Below are 18,769 nucleotides of genomic sequence, written 5' to 3' on the forward strand. Positions count from 1 at the left end.
GTATTCTTAATAGCCAGTTAAACTGTGAGATATAACATGAAATATCATCTTTCAATACTGCTGAAAAGATCTACAATTCCAATGATTTCACATAGCACACAGAGAAAGCAAAAGCACAAATTGTGAAATACTATTAGTGTTAACCACTAGAAATTGTGTAGTATAAAAAAGTGAAAAGACAAGCACCAGAGATCATTTCTACATATAGAAAGAGGACGAAACACAAGGAGTTGTAATTAAACCCACTTAGACCATCCTTGTAACTAGACCCATCCCATGTATTTACACAGAAATGCTTTAAAAGGTTAGTTTAGGGAGCACAGAATACATTAACAGCAATTAGTAATTCAAATAATTTTCTAACACACCTCTCATTTTTTTCATTAATGTTATCATTACATCTATTGATTCATTCAAAAATAATTTGCATTCCAAGATAATTAGTATATGCTGTTAAGAAAAGAGTGAAGAAAAACTAACTCATAGTTTAAGATTTTGAATCATTCATTCAACAATTACTATTTGTATGTCTATGTGCCATGCAGAGTGCTAAACTGCATGAAAGTGATGGTGGTTTTGTTTCACCTTATTCTTAATGTTAACTACCAGTCTCTCAATTCTGTTTTCAAGAACAATGTCATCTCATGAACTGCTAAAGGAGTAGTATATCCTTTAGCATCACTTTAGCTAACATCGCCGTAAGCCACAAAAGTAGTAAATCAAAATCAGTATTAGGCTTAACATTCACAAATCTTTCAGAGTTTAAACAAACTTTTATAGTCTATAAAATTCTAAATTATTTCTTATCCCTGTTTACAGTAGATTACAACCCTACAAGGTCCAGGAGACAAATAATATATCTAAATGTTATCAACATAATACTGCATTGATTTCTTAAAGACTTCAGAGAAAGATAATGTTTCAGTAGCTATAAATTTAGAAGTATATTCATACCCTAATAGGTTATTCCTTAACAACAATTAAATCGAGAATTTCAAATTAATTTTTTTCATTTTTAAAATATTACTCCTTCTCATTAAATAACTTTCTCCTGACAACCGGTTTCTGTCAAATTTCTAATTGATATTTTCCATACACAGGTGTATCCTAAAAAATGTTTCCCTTGTTAACTTTTTTATCAACATAATGATTTTTGGCTTAATACCCAACTTGGTAGAAATATCTCTCAATACAAAGACTTTTGGCCAATAATTTTTCGGAGAAAATATTTTTATTTGTGACTCAAAAACTCAATATAATATATAAATAAAACTATGCATAGAAAGAGTTGTGAGTTATATTCAAATACGGTTCGTAAAACATCAGATTTGTATACATATTTTGAAAAGCTCAAAGTGATTACAAATGATATGTGTTCAGGATATAATGAATACAAAGCAATGTATTCCATACAGAGCAACTCTGTAATAAATTTAATTATTTAGATCATATTGTTCAAATCAGGAAAAAATGCTTTAAGTTTACGCCACTTACTTTGAAAGTAGATTGTGTATGCTGTGTTTTAGTTACATTTTTACTATCTAGTTGGACATTTTGTTTAAATTTAACACATTATAATATTTAAAATAATAGGAAATTGACACTTTGTTAGCATTTCACACAGGAATATGATTTTCAGAAAAAGACTTCTGACATTAAGTGGAAGATGTCTGTAAAGTAAATGGTGACCTATTAAGTAGGTGTCAGGGAAGAAAGAGTAATTTTGAATTAAAGTGGGGGGGGGAATATGATTGTTTCAGAATGTGGGAGAAACTTGGCAAAGACAAAACTTCAATGGATATAAGAAATTGTAACAAATTTGCAGAGAGAAATTTATTTATCTTGGAGTAAATACCCACAAATAATAAGCCTTGAAAAGAAGCAATGAACTGTGTTAAAACTTGTCAAAGTTGGCTTGGTTTTAATACTCTTTGTTTTAAGTTTTTTGAAGCTTTTACTGCCAAATATTACATTAATTCTAGACTGGAATTATGTTTTCTTTCTGTTGAAATAACAAATTGATCTTAGTAGTTTCAATACCCTCTTAACAAGAGGTTGTAAAAATTATTCCTAACCTTTCTGTCTAATTTGAGCAGGGATTCTTTATCTCTTCAAAACAATTTTTTGTGCGTTGAGTTACTTTTATTATGGATTTGATTATTTAAAATACTAAGTATAATTGCAGTTAATATAATACAATTGCTATTATAATAAAATATTAATATTAGCAATATTTAAATATTGATATTATTCCTTGTTCAAGGGCATCAACGTTACTATCTTAGACAAGTGACTAATCAAAAGCAATAGTTCTTTTGATTCTCCCTATCCGGTAAGACTCTAAATTCATAAAAATCAAAATTTCAAGAAGCCTTTTCTTATAAACTTCAGAATTTTCTGTAGGGCTGTGGACAACCACAACTTTTTTGTTTTTCCTCCACCTTATGACACCTTATGAGACCAGGCAAACTAAAAATAATTAAGCTTTTATTTTTAACTAGCTCAACATTTATTGTAAGGGTTGCATTGTGAGAGCTTCAAATCAGAAAAGTTCAACCTTCTGTATATTAATTTTCTTCAGGTAAATGTTATTAAAATAAAACACGTGCCCAAGACAATACAAGGTACAGGAAGAACCTGAGATCTGTTAATACCCTCAATTGTCCATATTGCCTTACCCTTATGGGAAACAATAACCAAATCTTTATGAAACAGTCAAGTTCAGTACCCAGACAAACTTTTCTCCCTTCAGATAGTTCTTGTCACTGTAATAATCACAGCCATTCAGTCTTATCAGCCAGCTGTGTCTGCATTCCTCCCAGTTTACCCGAAGGGTCTCCTATAAACCATAGGCTCTAGAAATTAGGTCCTTATCTAATGGCCTCAGTAGAAAGGACTGGACCAGATACTTCTAACTATGATGTCTTCAAGGACCAGTCTCATGGATACAGATTTCACTGCTGATCAACTTACACATCAGCCAAAATGCACCAAGACACAGAGTCAGAATTTCCAGGGCTGATGACTTCCTGAAACAGACTGTAATCCCAAAATTCAAGAGACCACAAATAAGCTAAGTATAATAAAGAACAACGAGGGGAATCTAATTAGAATTATTTGTTTGGAAGACTATTGGTACATTTTCAAGATTCCATTTTTCTGATTGGTATATGATAAAGTTCTTCATTCCTTGATCTCTAATCCATACTTTAATAGAACCTTCAATATCTTGTTTTCACTGACCCCTCAGAAATTCAAGACTATATTCTTTTCCTGTTCCAATATTTTTAATGGCAAAGTAGTTAACCAGATAAGTACAAGAAGAATCTGCCCTTCTTTATACCAGAATGTAATTCAATAAATCAACCAGTGCAACCAAACTGTTTGGATTTTACGGAGTGTTATATTTAAGAATAACTTTTACTGAAATGTAAGTGATAAGCCTTCTGAAGGGGCAAAGGCTGTATTTCACATGTGGGCTAATAATACCTACAAAACTCTCCCAGTAATCAGGTCTGCTCTTTGGTCAAATGTGTAAATTTCCAGTTTTAGAGGAAGTTCAATTCCAGGCAGGTTAGGAATCTCAGCTGAGTTGAGAAAGCAGAAAGGAATTCAACCACATTTAAAGATACGTCAAGTGATACCTCCTGGAGATAAACAATTTGAGCATGTTTTTCTAAGCTTCTGAATAAAAAGCAAGAAGACATCATTTTTTAGAATGATAGAAGTTATTTTTTTAAAAAAATCTTAGACTTCTAATAAAATCTCCAAACAGAAGTTTAATTTTCTGCCTTTACTAGTTGTTTAACACTGTGTAGCACTAGATATTTGGATTCTACTGCAAGGTTTATATTCATTAATAAATACTTCTTGCTGTACTTGTATAAATGAATCAGACCAAAACAACATGAAACCATCTTTTTTGGTTGTTTTTAACAAGAATTATCCTTGGAAATTATTTATGATCATGACGGGGAACTGTTAAGGGGGAAAAAAGTTAGAAACTTGGAACTAGGCAAAATAATAACTGAATATCCTTTACCCAAGGATTAGCTAATTCTTTAAGAGTATGTACTTTTGAGTTCCTTTTTATTGTTGATCAACATATTTTATAAATCTGAGAAGATGTTAATTTAAAAAAAAAGCATGGAAATACAAATGATAATTATATAATGATAATAATGCAAACAAATTATGTCCAATAGAGAACCAAATGATTTCTGTTAGTAATCTCCAAAGTTTTCATTTAATTGCCATTAAACTATTTAGTATAAAATGAGGAATCATATTCCAATATTTTTTCTTTCAATGACTATAAACGCTTCCCTTGTTCCTATAATCTTTTGAACCAGCCGTGTCATCCTACCAGTTCCCCTCAATGATGAATTAAACATACCTTTAGCATGTGTCATATATATGTGTGTGTGTACATATATATGTACACACACACATATACATAGATAGATATAGATATTAAACACTTGGCTCATTTTCAGGTTTTGAGGTTTTTATAAAGTATAATACCTTATTTCTTCTGTGATAAAACTCAGGAGGAAAACAAGAGAGGATACAAAAATTCTCAATAGTAACAACTGCAGGTTAGAAAGCTAAAATAAATGTATTAAGGAAAGGAAGATTTCCTACTTGTCAAGGTACAGATGTAGTAAATACTTCTAAATCAAGAAAAAACTGACTCTAGGCTGGCAATACATTAGGCAATTCAGTGCTACTCTAAAAATGCTTTATTTGTCTACTCTTCCAAATATCACAGCTTCTATATTCTACCCACAGATCTATGCTGCCATATATGAATCAAATAGTTCTACAGTAGGCACTGTTGTTTACCAACCCAATATCTACTGCATCCTTATTCCAGTAAATCCGGTTGGTCATGTGTACCCAGGAAAGCCTCAGCCTCGGCTCCAACTGGGGGAGGAGGGTGAACCTGGAAGTATAAGCCAACCATGTCTTATTCTCCCTATCACAGATGGTTTTAGTCATGGATACATAACATAATTTTGGCCAATTATGCAAGAAGTCTGCTGATGGGCACCTCAGAAAAATTCTTTAGGTTTATTTAAAAAAACAAAAACACAGGTGTAATGAAGAGACAACCTGTTTTTCTTCGTGTCTTTATTTAATATCTAAAATACCTGCAGATCTTAAACCCATGAGGGGACTTAGTGTGAGGTAAAAAGATAACCTTTCTGAATGGCGGAGCATAGAGACAGAAGAACCTGGGTCCTGGAGGACAAAACTGAGCCACTTAATTAGCCAATCCTGGACCTCTTGTTATGTGAAAGCAGCTTTCCTTATGGTTTAAAGACATTTTGAATTGGGCTTCCCATTACTTGCGCTGGAGAAATCACAACATTCAACTTTTTCCACATTTCCAAGTCAGCCCTGAAGCTTTTTTCTGCTGCTTCTGAAGAAGGATCTCAACTTATACTTGCTTATATGGAATTCAAAAATCAGATCTTTCTCCTATATCTCTACACACTTGGATTCCTAGCCTTGACTTTCCCAAGGTATGAAACCACTGGCAATTGACTTAACCTCTCTAAACCTCAGTTCCCTCATCTAACAGAATGAAGTTAATACATACCTTAAAGGCCTTTTATGAGAATTAAGCTAAATGATATATTTGAAAAATACCTGGGATTAGACAGAAATGGTCAGAAAAGCTTTTTTTTTTTTAATAGCCTGTAAGTCTAACCTGGCTAGGATAAAAATTGCACACTCAAAACATAATTTTTGAATGCCCAAATTTGCCACTTCACTTTCCCACTTAATTCACCAACTATTTAAAAACTGGTGGGAAGGGAGGAGGTACAGAAACACATAATCAACCTGATGAAATTTGTGGAATTGTCCTGTTTAATTTTAATCTTATAAACTACAAGAAGCAAGTCAGCATACCTTTTTAATCTATGTCCCTAGGTGAAGATTTCATCTATGATGCTGCTGGCATTTCTAAGTTGTTATGTGCTCTAAATACATAAAACATTCACTTTTGGTTGGAAAACATTTCTCAATCAAGAATTTCCTCTTTCAGGTGGGTAAAGAGGCCTGTACAACATACAATACTCTCGGCAAAAATTAGATCTGATAACTGACAATCTTTCAATATTTTAAAAGCATTTTTTAATGTAATGATAATTAAATATATAAGCAGAGCTCTATATTTTTCACATTAACTATATGAAATAATTAACATCACATATTTTTAAATAATTCCTAATTTAATCACTTGCCTTTAACTGCTTTCTTGTACATTTTATTTCTTAGCTTCTTCTTACATTTTAAAGATAATAAGCTTTTAAACTGTGAATGTCTAAAAGAGCTGTTTAGCCATCATGAAGCAAGTTTATTTTTGGAGAGGAAACTTGTAAGGTCATAACTGTACTTTTCCCTCACATTCCCCACAAGGAAAAGTAATTTAGTTTCTTTGGACTATATATTGATTTTAATGTAAACGTTAAAGGTGACTGTATAGGCTTTGAAATTACTCTGCATTCTTATCCTCAATTCATTTAGGAGGTTGGAAGTTCTCTACGACTGGCATCAATATTATTATTTTTTTCTTTTTTTAATGCTAGCCTGGTTTTTCCCCTGAGATATATTGGGACATATCTAACTTAGATGCATTATGTACCTAAAATACCAGGAAAATACTCCTGTCCCAGCATGCCGTTTCTGTCCACTGTAATTTAGACATTCTTCATGCTGCATTTATGTCCACAAGGGTAATAACCCTTACATTAAAAACCAGCCTTCGTGAAGTGGCTCACCTTTCACGGGGTCCATTACAGCCTTTCACTCTGTGACCCTTCACTGCCTCCAGCTCCCACTGTTTTTAATCAGCAACTCAAATGTGGTAAACTATCTTGTCTGTGCTGAGGGCAAAAGCACCAACAGACACATGATAATATGGTTTGGAAGAACACATTGAAATAAGCCCGTAATTCTAGTCCTAAAACACCGCACTGCAAACAAAGTCTGAAAATTATTTTCAAACCCTAAACTTAGCCCGAGTCCTTTAGTCTATGAATTTTTCTACCATACATGCTCTAAGGAGAGAACAGATCATATATGTGTTTCTAAAGGTTTGCTTAGGCAGACACGCAGCAAGTGTTCATCAAATAACTAAAAATAGAAGACAGGTAAATCAAAGAAAGGACAAAGTATTTCCCAGGGGGGTGAGGATATCATGGAGGAAACCCTGACGTGCAGAAGCAATTCAAAACAACAGCAAGACTCAGATTCCATTCCATGTGAAGCTTAAGAGACAGTCATTTAAAGCTTTTAAATTTTGAAAAGAAATAGAATTTCCTATGAAGCAGTAGAAAATCATTGTGAATTAAATGTAACATATAGCTGGTTATATAGTGGATTTAAATGTCCATCAACAAGTTAAGGAAAAAGCAGGAAGATACTGTGTCAAGAGTAATTCACATCAAATGGACAGACGTAAGTTCAAATCCCATTCTTGGGTAGGCTTTAAGGAAGTTGCTCACTCTGTTTGTCTCTAAAATGTCACTAATTTTGTAGGTTTCATGTGAGGATTGAAAAATATATATCATGTCCCTGGTATAGTAAAACTCAGTAATTGAGCCACGTAAGTCATAGCTAATCGTAGCAAGTACCTTAATCTTAGAGACGTTTATCTATAAGTGTTAAGTGTGCATCAAAACATTGTTTTCAAACTGTCCCTTGGAATCTTACATCTCTAGATGTTTAACAGCTGTGTTAATAAACTGATGTGACGCTATTATCTTACTCTTGCCCCTCTCTCCTCCTTGTCTCGCTTTGCTTTTCTCCACTAACACCCGTCTCTCAGTTGTCCTTAGGACAACTGCACAGGTTCACACTTATACTCTCTTTGGCCATATTAACAGACAATGATAACTGGATGACAAAAAGGGAATAAACCAATATTTTGGCCTGATTTGCTCAGTCTTCTAACACAAACAAAACTAGTCATAACACTGCATTGCAACTCAGTATCTCTTTACCAACACTATATGCACATAACTTTATTCTACCACTTTCTGCCATAGTTGCCTCAGGTAGATTTTCTGTGAAATAATTATATTAGTTCAGATGTGTAAGATCTTGGCAGCTATGACCTTGTAGAAACCGGTTTTATATTGTCAGTAATACGGTGATGGAAATATTATACAAAGTAATCCACTCATTTTAATGAGTAATTAAGGTTCCCAGAGAGATTGACTATGGAAAAGAAATGGTAAGTTAGCAGAAAAACTCCCTTGAAATGTCCCCTCAGGGGTATTAAAATGTGATACACTGCACATATAATATTGTTTAATACATTATGACTAAGTCTTCTCTTATAAAACTGGGACACCAGTATTATTACTTAGAAAACTTAGCTAAAATAGCCTAACCTATAAAAAAAAATTATATGAATCATGTGGACAACAATGTTTTACTTGATTTTCAGTATATCACAGTATCAGAAGAAAGCCAGGCACAAAATCATGTGACTCATGTACACTCCCCATCGAATACATAAACACATTTAGTCTCGCCAAATAAATATTTGAAGAAGGCAAGCCTATTTTAACAACCTGGCTCATAACTCATGTTTAAACTCTAAGATGAAAAAATAAATAAATAGATAAGAGACATAGTTCTAAAAGTAACATTTTAAAATAAAGGAAGATTTCTAACCTGTTAAAAAGTAAAAGCAGTTATAATTACAGCAGAAGATAAATTTATTGAGATGTCAATCATAATCCCTACTCTCAGATCTAGGACAGAACGTACAGTAAATGGTCAAATAAATTTGTTTCATGAGGTCATAAGTATAAAAGAATGTCTGACAAACAAGGTCATAAACACATGTATTTGAGATAAAAAACAATTTCTAGTTCTATGCAATATCTCTTTCTCTGTGGCTTTGTTTGTTTATATACCAAACTTCTGAGAATACTGAATTAATTTAATGAGAGAGAGAGAGAGAGAGAGAGAGAGAGAGAGAGAGAGAGAGAGAGAGAGAGAGAGAGACTAAAAAGGAGTTCATTCCTGGTAGTATAAATAACATTTAAAATTATGTCCAAAATAAATAGGTGAAATCATTTATGAGGCAAAAGCTAAATATTAATAATTATGTGATGGTGTTCTAATTACATTAAAATATGAACTGAATATAATGCTTGGGGAACGGGGTATTTTTTTGTTCAATTATCTAGGAAGAGAAAGAAAATGATAGTTTGGTTTAACCCCTAACCAAAATATGTTAGACCTCATTACATAAGTTGACATTTTTACCTAAGTAAAATAGTGTCTTAGGAAATCAAAGATGAAAAATATGGTTTATGCTCATAAGGACCTGATAGTTTAGTGAAAAGAAGGGCATAAATGATATTATAATAGCTGCAATTGTAATACGTACATAGTACACTGTGGAGCATATTTGGATATGAGGACAGAAGAAATATTATACAAGCTCCAAGCCAATCAGGAAAATCTTCCCAAACCAGGTGAAATTTAACTAGACGTAGTAAAAATGGGTAAGTTTGGTGGGTGGATAAGTGGACAGACAACTGTCTGTGCCGAGGGAGGAGAACATACAAAAACCCAGAGATGTCAAAAAATACAGTATCTTTGAGTGGGAGGAAAAGGCCCAAGTTGGTGGGGAAAAGGGTTTGAGTCCATTTGAGGTCTCCTATTACATATCTTTTATTCTAATCCATAACTTTTTAAATTATTAATTTAGTTCCCATAGCATCGCTGTAAGCACTGGTTTTATTTCACTTTATTTTTTGTCAATTTTTATAAACAAATAAGAGACACATAGAAAAGTACACAACTCATACAAATGTATAGCTCAGTTTGAGCATACATGTGCAAATACAACCCAGATCAAAAAATAGAAGACTGTTAGCATCCAGAAGCTACCTTTACCTTCTAAGCACTAACCATCTGCCACCCAACAGCCCCTTCTGCAGATAAACAATAGCCTGATTTCTAATACCGATTAGTTTTGCCTTTTTGAAATTCATATAAATGAAATACAGTACATATCCTTTTGTGTCTAGTTTCTTTCCCTCAAGATTATGTTTGTGAAATTCACCCATATTATATGCAGTAATAGTTTGTTCACTTACAATATATTCCATTATATGCATATATCACTATTTATTTATCCATTGCACTATTGATAGACATTTGGATTGTTTCCCATTTGGGACTTATGAATATTGGTGCTGTAAACATTCTTGCACCTATAGTTTGTAGAACACGTGTACTCATTTCTGCTGGGCTTATACTAGAGAATAGGTTTGCTGGGTCATTAGTTTGAAAAAAGTGGTTGTGCAGATTTAGACTCAGACCAGCAGTAGATGAGAGCTTCACTTGCTCTATACTCTCACCCACACTTGAAATTTTGATCTTCATCTGCTGAGTGTGTAGTCATTTCTTGTTGTGGTTTTAATTTGCATGTTCTTGATGATTGAATTGAGTATATGCTCACATTTTCATATGTTTTTTGGCTATTAGGATATACTCATTGTTTTGCATGCTATTTTAAACATACTTAGCAGGCGTTTCAGCCACCATCATTGTCACTTGACAAAGATAAGTGTGGGGGGGTAGGAACTGCAGAAGAACAGTCAATGGCATTATGTCTTCAAACGAGGACAAATAATTTTCTTGTTTCTCTATTCTTTTCTTCTACTCATCTTCATTGTTCTTTTATTCTAATCTATTTATTGACCCTGCCTTTCTTCTTTCCTTCTATTTTTACAGTCCAAAAAAGTCAATAAAATGAAGTCAATTAACAATGCCCAAGTACTTTATAGAGCTCAGTAGTTCAACAACAAGTTGCATTAGAGACCCTGCCTTCTTACTTTAGGATTGTCACATATTTGAGGTTTATTTTTGTTCATAAATGAGAAAAGTAAACATGTCTGACAATTTATTTGAAAACAAATGGGTCACTCATTAAATTTTAATAGGATAAATCTAAATGTTTCTTTTCCAATTTATGAACAGATAATATTCAGTGAGCATTTTAAAGGACTATCAAAAGGAAAATGGGGGGAAAAAACAGTACATGTTTTGTAAAAAGATACCAGTAAAGAAGAATATACACATGGGTGCTTTCTTTCACCTTCTATGAGGACTAAACACAAGTTACATTTGGCAAAAATAAAGTAGCCATGACCTTTTCCCTCCTCTGCATGATTAATTACTTAATGTTCTATTAATTGGAAGATGTGGCTGAATTTCAAACACTTTCATTTTCTGTGCATATCATCCAGCACTGTAACCACCGATTAGGCTGTTCATCAAAGGTGAGCCCACAAGGTCATCTGAGCAGCGTCTCTTCAGCTCCTCATTATCCATCTTCAATGGTAATTAACATCGCAGCATTTCCATAAATCAACATCTTTCTGATTATTCTTTGATGATAAACAGTCAAAATGTGTGCATCCCAGCCCACCCCTTTTAATTTTATATAAAATATTCGTTCTAAATATACCACAGAAAAAACTCAGGTGAAATATTACAAGAATTTCTTCAATTAACATATACCAGAAAAATAAGGTTATGTAACTTTGAAAGAAAGATACAAACTGATACACAAAACTAAATGAGTCTGCTGACAACACAGGGGTCAAAAACATAAGAAGCAAAGGGTATCAGCCACCTAGTACCAACTTATTCCTCTGGCAAGAAAATTATGGCTCAGTTCAGCTTCACAAATAACCATTTGCCTACTCAACCATGGAAAAGTGAAAATTTAGAATAGAAAGCAGATTTACTTCACCCTACTCTCAAAGAACACATCACCAGGCAGGCCAATTTAAAAAAGCTTTCCAAAGGATATATTTAGTATATTAATTTATAAATCATACCTTGGAAATGCAACATTTAGGTTATGTTGACTTTGTGTACTTGTGGTGTTGTTTATTGTTGATACTTTCACTTTTTCTATATATCATATTATTTTGCAACTTCAGGGTGGTATTGATAAAGATTATTTTAAAATAATCATAATAAAAATACTGAAAATGTGTTTTAAAACTAAAATTATTAGTAATAGGCAATCAGCCCACGAATTATGTATGATTATATATTATAGTAGATAATTGTATATTATTATATAGTATACTAATATAGTACATTGTTAATTATTATATTGTTTTGTGGGGGTCCGGAAAAAAGTGACCCCCAAGATGTGCCTCTGAGGTATGCTGATTGTTTTGAGCTAAAGGCAACTTTAGCCTCTTTTGATGAATCTATAGGGCAAGACAAACTTCTATTCACTAAGAATCTGCTCTTCTTAAAATCCTGCAATGAATGACCCTTTGAAGGCCCCAAGGCACCTTACCGCAGCCCTAGCTCAGAATGGCTTATATATCCATGTTCCTTTCTATTTCTGAACCTCTCCATGCTTGTGGAGTCTCTGATTTTCTCATGCATGTGGGATTCCCGTACATATGTAAATATTAAATTTGGTTATTTTGTCTTGCTAATCTGTCTGGTGTCTATTTAATTATTACAACAGCCAGAAGAAACTTGAGGGTAAATTTATTCCTCCCCCAGAGTATATTATATACACACGATTGTATAGAATGCATAATTTATACCACAGTTGTTTATTTCTAAATATTGGAAGGAAAACAGTTTTCTCCTTTAGTCCATTATTTTAAAATTCCTGTTTGCATTTTGAATTTGTATGACTAATAAGCATTGTTAAATATATACACACATGGCTTGGAATTAGTTGCAAATTAATATGTAGAATTGAAGGCACAAATATTAGTCTGACAGTATATAAAATGATACATACATATTGCTATCCTGTGTTAGTTTTAAGAGAAAAACAATTCAAACTGGGTTCAGGAATAAGGAAATATTTAATTACACAAAATCAAAACCAAAGGATTTAACAAGTTCAGGGTAAAGAATACACAGGACTCAGCCCTATTTTTACACAATTCACTCAGAAAAGACCTTCTCTCTTTGAGACTCTGATTACCAGGCCACCTTTCCTCAGAGCCATGGGCATGCTCCTGACCACTGGGACAGTGAGATAAGCTTTCTCCCCACGATGGAGCAAAAGTCCTTCCCTTCAGTCTGACTGGATCAAACCTGTATAGGTACTAAGTGACCTGATCCCACATTTTAGATTATTTTGAAAAGATTTTGTTTCTTCTTCACGTTATTTATTTATTTTTTTTAATTTCTTGGTTTTATTCCCATTTGGCTTTTTAATAAAATATGAGGAGGAAAGCAAAAAACAAAAAACAAACAAAAAAAAAAAACACTAATAATTTTTCCAAAGTCAGAGATAACAAAGATATAGTGAGCACTCTTGAAGAACAACAGGATTAAAGAAAGTTATGAAGGGAAAATCAAGGAATATATTAAGGCTCTCATAGATGTGGTTGAGTAGCTTGACCATAGTAGTTTACTGTTAACAAAGTATTGTGTTAACCTAAACTAAGAAAATGGTACCTATTCCAAAGTGACTCCGCCAACACGGGGTACATAGAATGGGTCTCACCTTGAGGCATCTCAGGCGGCAGGTAATGAGGTTCTTGAGCACTAACATGGACCCACTCAAAGTCATCATACAGATCCTGGTGGTAGTCACAGGCTCCGGGACCGTCATCAAAAGTGCAGCCACCTAGAGGGGAAGAGAAGAACTGCCATTACATTCTAAACGGGCATTACAAATAGAGCATGTGTTGGAGAAAGAAACAGTAGACTGAAATATGTAATGTGGTACTCATAACTTTAATAATAAATGGCCCTCCTTTTTATCACTATTCTTGCTAAATTTTCACATGAAATTAAATTTCTATCAGTAGTTTCTGTGTGAATAAGAAACTGGTTGGAGCCTCAGAAGGAAGACTGAGGCACACATTTTTAAAATATTAAAAATAATAGGGGATACATGCATAGTGAGGCTTTCTTGAAATTTACAAACCACACAATCTAAATAGTTATTAACAACTTTAGTAGAGATAGAAAGAGGAAAGAAAAGAGTGAAAACGGTCTTCTTCCATTAATGCAAGTTTAAAAAGGTGAAGTTAACATTTAAGTCTTATCAAGTTCCTTGGTTTAAAAGAACACTTTCAAATCTACTTATAATAGCAAATAAAACAAATAAAGCTTTGCAGGGTCTAAAGTGTTTGAGGTCAGTAACACACTCTTCAATACTTTATTTAGATTACTTTCATACACAATTATGACTTAATAAGAGGGGAAAAACTGAAGCATAAAACTGATCAGATTAGACTATAATCACGCTCACCACTTCCACTTTATTTAGTAACCTCTTAAAAAAAAAAAAAAGTGGTGGTAGCCTTTCCCCTTTACATCAGTGATTTTTCCTGGCTTTATTTTCAGGGAGAATTTTATGGCAGAGGTAGAAAATTACTTTTGTTTCTCAGTCTACATATATGCAGGCACACACAACTCACCATATTTAGTTTATTCAAATCATGGAAATAAGAAATAGCCTTTATGTCTAATCTTGAAAGAAAATGGATTACAACTAACGAAAATCCAGCAGCGGATTTAATGAGAAAAACCAATACCCTGTCTCCTTTCAAGTAGCTTATTTGTTTAGTTTCCACGGGGAATCTTTGTAAAGAAACTCAGTGAATTCTGTGACCAAACAGCAGGCTAGGGGGTGGTAAACTTCAGTCATATAAATTCTTCTCTGTAAACAAGGAATTCATTTTCCTCATCAAAAGTCTATCAATTTGAATATGGAAAATAAAAAGTTATATTCCTCACCAATGACAGAAAGCAGCTAGCATCACAGGCGAAGGAGAGGTCAGAGATGTCCATATGACACCACAGCCTTAGCAACCTTTTTCAAAAGCAGAATATGTAGGTGGGTATTCTTGAATCACTCATGTGAGTACATGAATCCTTTAAAATCACCAAACTTCAGCAGCTTGAAAGCTTAATACTCTCCTTTTAAAATGCCTAAAATAGGCTCTCTATCAATGCTCTCATAAAAAAATGATGTATTTTTAATTTAAAATTTATCAATGAAAAGGGGTTGCTAGGAAATGGATCTCACATAGCAAGGGAAACATTTTTCTCAAAACATAATTTGCAATAAACCCTAAAATGACTTACTGCTTTGCAACACATGCCTTCAGGGCCTCCAGTTGCCCTTTATAATAGCCTGAGTGCCCTCAGTATATAAATTTAAACTACCAGTGGAATCTACATTGGCTCATTTGGAAGACAAATGGCCTTAATTGTTGTCCTTCAGAGCCACTGTTAATTTTAGACTCCAAGATTCTGATTAGCAATAACAACTAGTAGTAGTTTTATGAAATAAGTGGGTCAGCCCCTACTCTTTGCTGCACGTCACTGCCCTATCAGTCAAGAGTCTTGGGAATAGTTCTTTGTCCACTTGACTTGAGTGTGAAGAACATTTTTAAAAGGTGACTTTTAATTTTACAGTTTAAAATAAATTCTAACCTAAGAGAAACCATATATCTATTTACCACATATACAGCATATCAATAAATCTTTGCTAAATGGTTTTCAAAAATCTTTTTGTATTTTGTATTTCAAGGTTAAGGACTAATAATCTTCTGTACAAATGTTCTGGAGTTCAAGATATCTTTATATACCGTATTATAATCTATTTAAAAGAGAAGTATCTTAGCAAGTTTCTAATTCATACATAAAAACATAACTCATGAATATAAAGTTTCACTGAGTTAGATGGAAGAACAAAAGGACACAATACTGAAATGATGTTCTAGAAATTTAGTTAGCAGAGGGGATGAAAAATGAGCAAGGAAACATCTTACATTTTCAGTGTTGTATCTGAAACTGGTGATAAGACTACAGCGAGGTGCTGCAAATCATGTCAGAAAAATGGTGACAGCAAGCTTCTGGACTCTTAGAGGAAAATTACTTCTGAAGAGCCATTTCACAGATTGCTAATTCCTCTATGCCAACCAATCAGCTAAGGGACACATCTTTCACTGCAATGGTCTGCCTCCACTGGCGCAAGCCACTTAGGAGGCTTTGTAAGCTATTTACCTAAGAATGAAAAATCAGGCTAATTTGGACTTGCCAGAATTTTTTTCCACTCCTGAGCTGCTCACTGAAAGGACTGGTACTAAGAAATAATAGGTGCCCCCTTCCCCCAAAAAGTATTCTAACCCCAAAACTAAACATCTAGCATTTAGAGAGATTCTTTTTTTTCTCTTCTTTCTTACTTATTTATTTTTTTAAGTGTGGTTTTCCAGGACCCACCAGCTCCAAGTCAAGTCGTTGTTTCAGTTTAGTTGTGGAGGGCGCAGCTCACAGTGGACCAAGTGGGGATCGAACCGGCAACCCTGATCTTAAGAGCGCCGCGCTCTAACTACCAGAGCTTACCGGCTGACCCTGGAGAGATTGTTGAGTGTTTGCTTACTTAAACACCTGGTGGTATGAGCGAGTATGGAAATAGAGACCCTTTCTGTAGAATCATGAAAGAATGAATATTAAACTCAAGTCCTTTCTGCAGTCAAGCATTTCAATAAAATGTAGGGTCAGGTTGTCTGAGAACAAAGTTGAGCTGCAGAAAAATGCAGGGTCAGTAGATCCCTAGACAGCTCTGAACATTTTGTGAAGGAGTCTTTTAAAAGATATTGTACTAGGATCTTGCACATTCTCCCCTCCTGGACACCTATGTTGTCTTAATTTTTCGACTGATAATAGCAAGAAACATACAGAATCATCTTTCACGGTTCTTTGCTGTTTATAAAAACCAAAGATACAGATTTTTTTTTTCTTGAATTGTTTGGAATATACAGAGTTTTAAAAAGAACAAAGTCTTGGGCAAAATATGTTGGCAAACATAATACCCTTAACACAGTTGATTTATGACCCTCAAAAATGAACAAATTCATCTTTTCCAAGTGTGAATTAAGCTGTGATACACGGATTTGTAAGTGATCAATAACTTTGGAATGCTCTTTCTTCCATTAAAGATACAAAGAAAGACTAATACATGTCACAACAGGACACATGCAATACTGAAATAAACTAACTTTGAATAGGCTATCTTTATCTAGGCTAATCAGAAACCATAATGTAAGTTTACTGGTATAATCCCCAAAACCCATTACAAAGAAGCCAATACATATCTCACACACACACACACACACACACACACACACACATCAAAAGAACAACAACAACAAAAACTTATTACTGTTCAAAGGAACTTACTACTGAATATCTTAAATATAATTTCATTTATAATCTGAGATAATATAGTCTATTCCCAGAAAAGCAGACTACTGGAAAAAGTGTAAAAATTGATGCTTTTAAGTAAAGTTAATATATCATCTGAAATCTACTGGGATATCCATATATATATATTTTTTTTTCCTTTCAATTTTACACTTCTGGGAATACTGAAGGTACAAAATAAGAATTGACATATTGTGATCAATGATTATGTAGTTTTACATCAGCTCTAAGGATAAGAAACACTTTTTCTCAATTTAATTCTTTTTCTCAAAAGAAAATTCCAGTATTGAAATTCAAATAGGAAAAAATACCCAAGTAGATGCAAAGAACAAATGCCTTCAAGGTCATAAGTATGAGTCACTGGTCATAATACATCACTTTGGTTCAATAGCAAAGAGGATCTACTGAAGAAAAATAAGAAAATTTATGATAAGAATTCCTTAAAAGATAATCATTTCAGGTCCAGAAAAAAATCCTTTGCCCTGCTTGTAGTTAATTAGTATGTGAAAGTATTATTTGAGCTTAGCTCTTCATAAAGAAAAGGAATTGGAAACACATTTGTGGAAGTCTGAACCTATAATTATTGATAAATACAAATGTATCTTAATGATGAGAGAAGAACTCATTTCAAACACACCCATAAATTATCTAACTGTTCATTCCTAGAGTTCCATTTCCAGCCAAGAATATATGTTCAATATATATAATCCAAGATTATTTAGCTGGTAAGATTTCTATCGAAAATGTCTATGATTCAAAGCGAATGCTATACTCCGACTGACTGAATAGTCCTCCTTTAATAAGACGGAATTAACCAGAATGGAAGAAGTCCAATTTCACTTGCATCTTTGCAGACACAATATTAAATCTCCTAAACTTCAATTAATAAGACAAGAAATTTTAAGGAACTGGCACACACCACCACTTAGGTAGTATAAGAGAGACTGTTTCTAGACACAGCATGGAACAATGGCAAAGTACATACATAGCTTTGCTATTTTATTGCTTTGAGCTCCAAGGTAATAAGAGCTACGTACAGAAGTATGAGGATTAGTGATAATACTTGCAAAGCCTCTAACACTCACCAAGTTTGTTTTTAAAGCACTCTTCTTTTTTATCATGTTCCATTATTTACAGTCTATTCTGCATATATGCTATATACACATGTACCTTATGTACATATTTAACAGCTAAATGAGAAAGAAACTTGTGGTTTCCATATAATTTACCCAGAAAGACTAAACAGAACTTCCAAAAAGGCATAAAGGCAAGATTACCATCTTTTCCATAACCAGTTTTCCCTGAACGCTCATCAGATATTCTTTCAGTTAGGAAACACCTTCCTTAAATCAGAGGTCAGCAAACTTTATCTACAGAAAGCCAGTTAATAAATATTTTAGATGTTATAGACCATACCATTTCTGATGCAACCAGATAATTGTGTCATTGTAACAAGAAACAAGCCACAGAGAATAGTATCTAACAAATGGGTATGGCTGTATTCAAATTAAAC

At 33.5% G+C, this 18,769-nt stretch overlaps 1 protein-coding gene across 14 annotated transcripts in view; it reads right to left on the minus strand.

The window, feature by feature from the left end:
* Nucleotides 1-18,769, minus strand: part of PTPRK (protein tyrosine phosphatase receptor type K) — a 505,373-nt gene that overhangs the window by 366,760 nt on the left and 119,844 nt on the right. For all 14 annotated transcript variants that reach the window (XM_019729452.2, XM_074333558.1, XM_019729449.2 and 11 more), the window contains exon 2: nt 13,541-13,663. In XM_019729452.2, the coding sequence (XP_019585011.1) occupies nt 13,541-13,663 (123 nt within the window). The remainder of the gene's footprint in view (nt 1-13,540; nt 13,664-18,769) is intronic.

Source organism: Rhinolophus sinicus, linkage group LG05 (assembly GCF_036562045.2).
Source record: "Rhinolophus sinicus isolate RSC01 linkage group LG05, ASM3656204v1, whole genome shotgun sequence".
Classification (NCBI taxonomy): domain Eukaryota; kingdom Metazoa; phylum Chordata; class Mammalia; order Chiroptera; family Rhinolophidae; genus Rhinolophus; species Rhinolophus sinicus.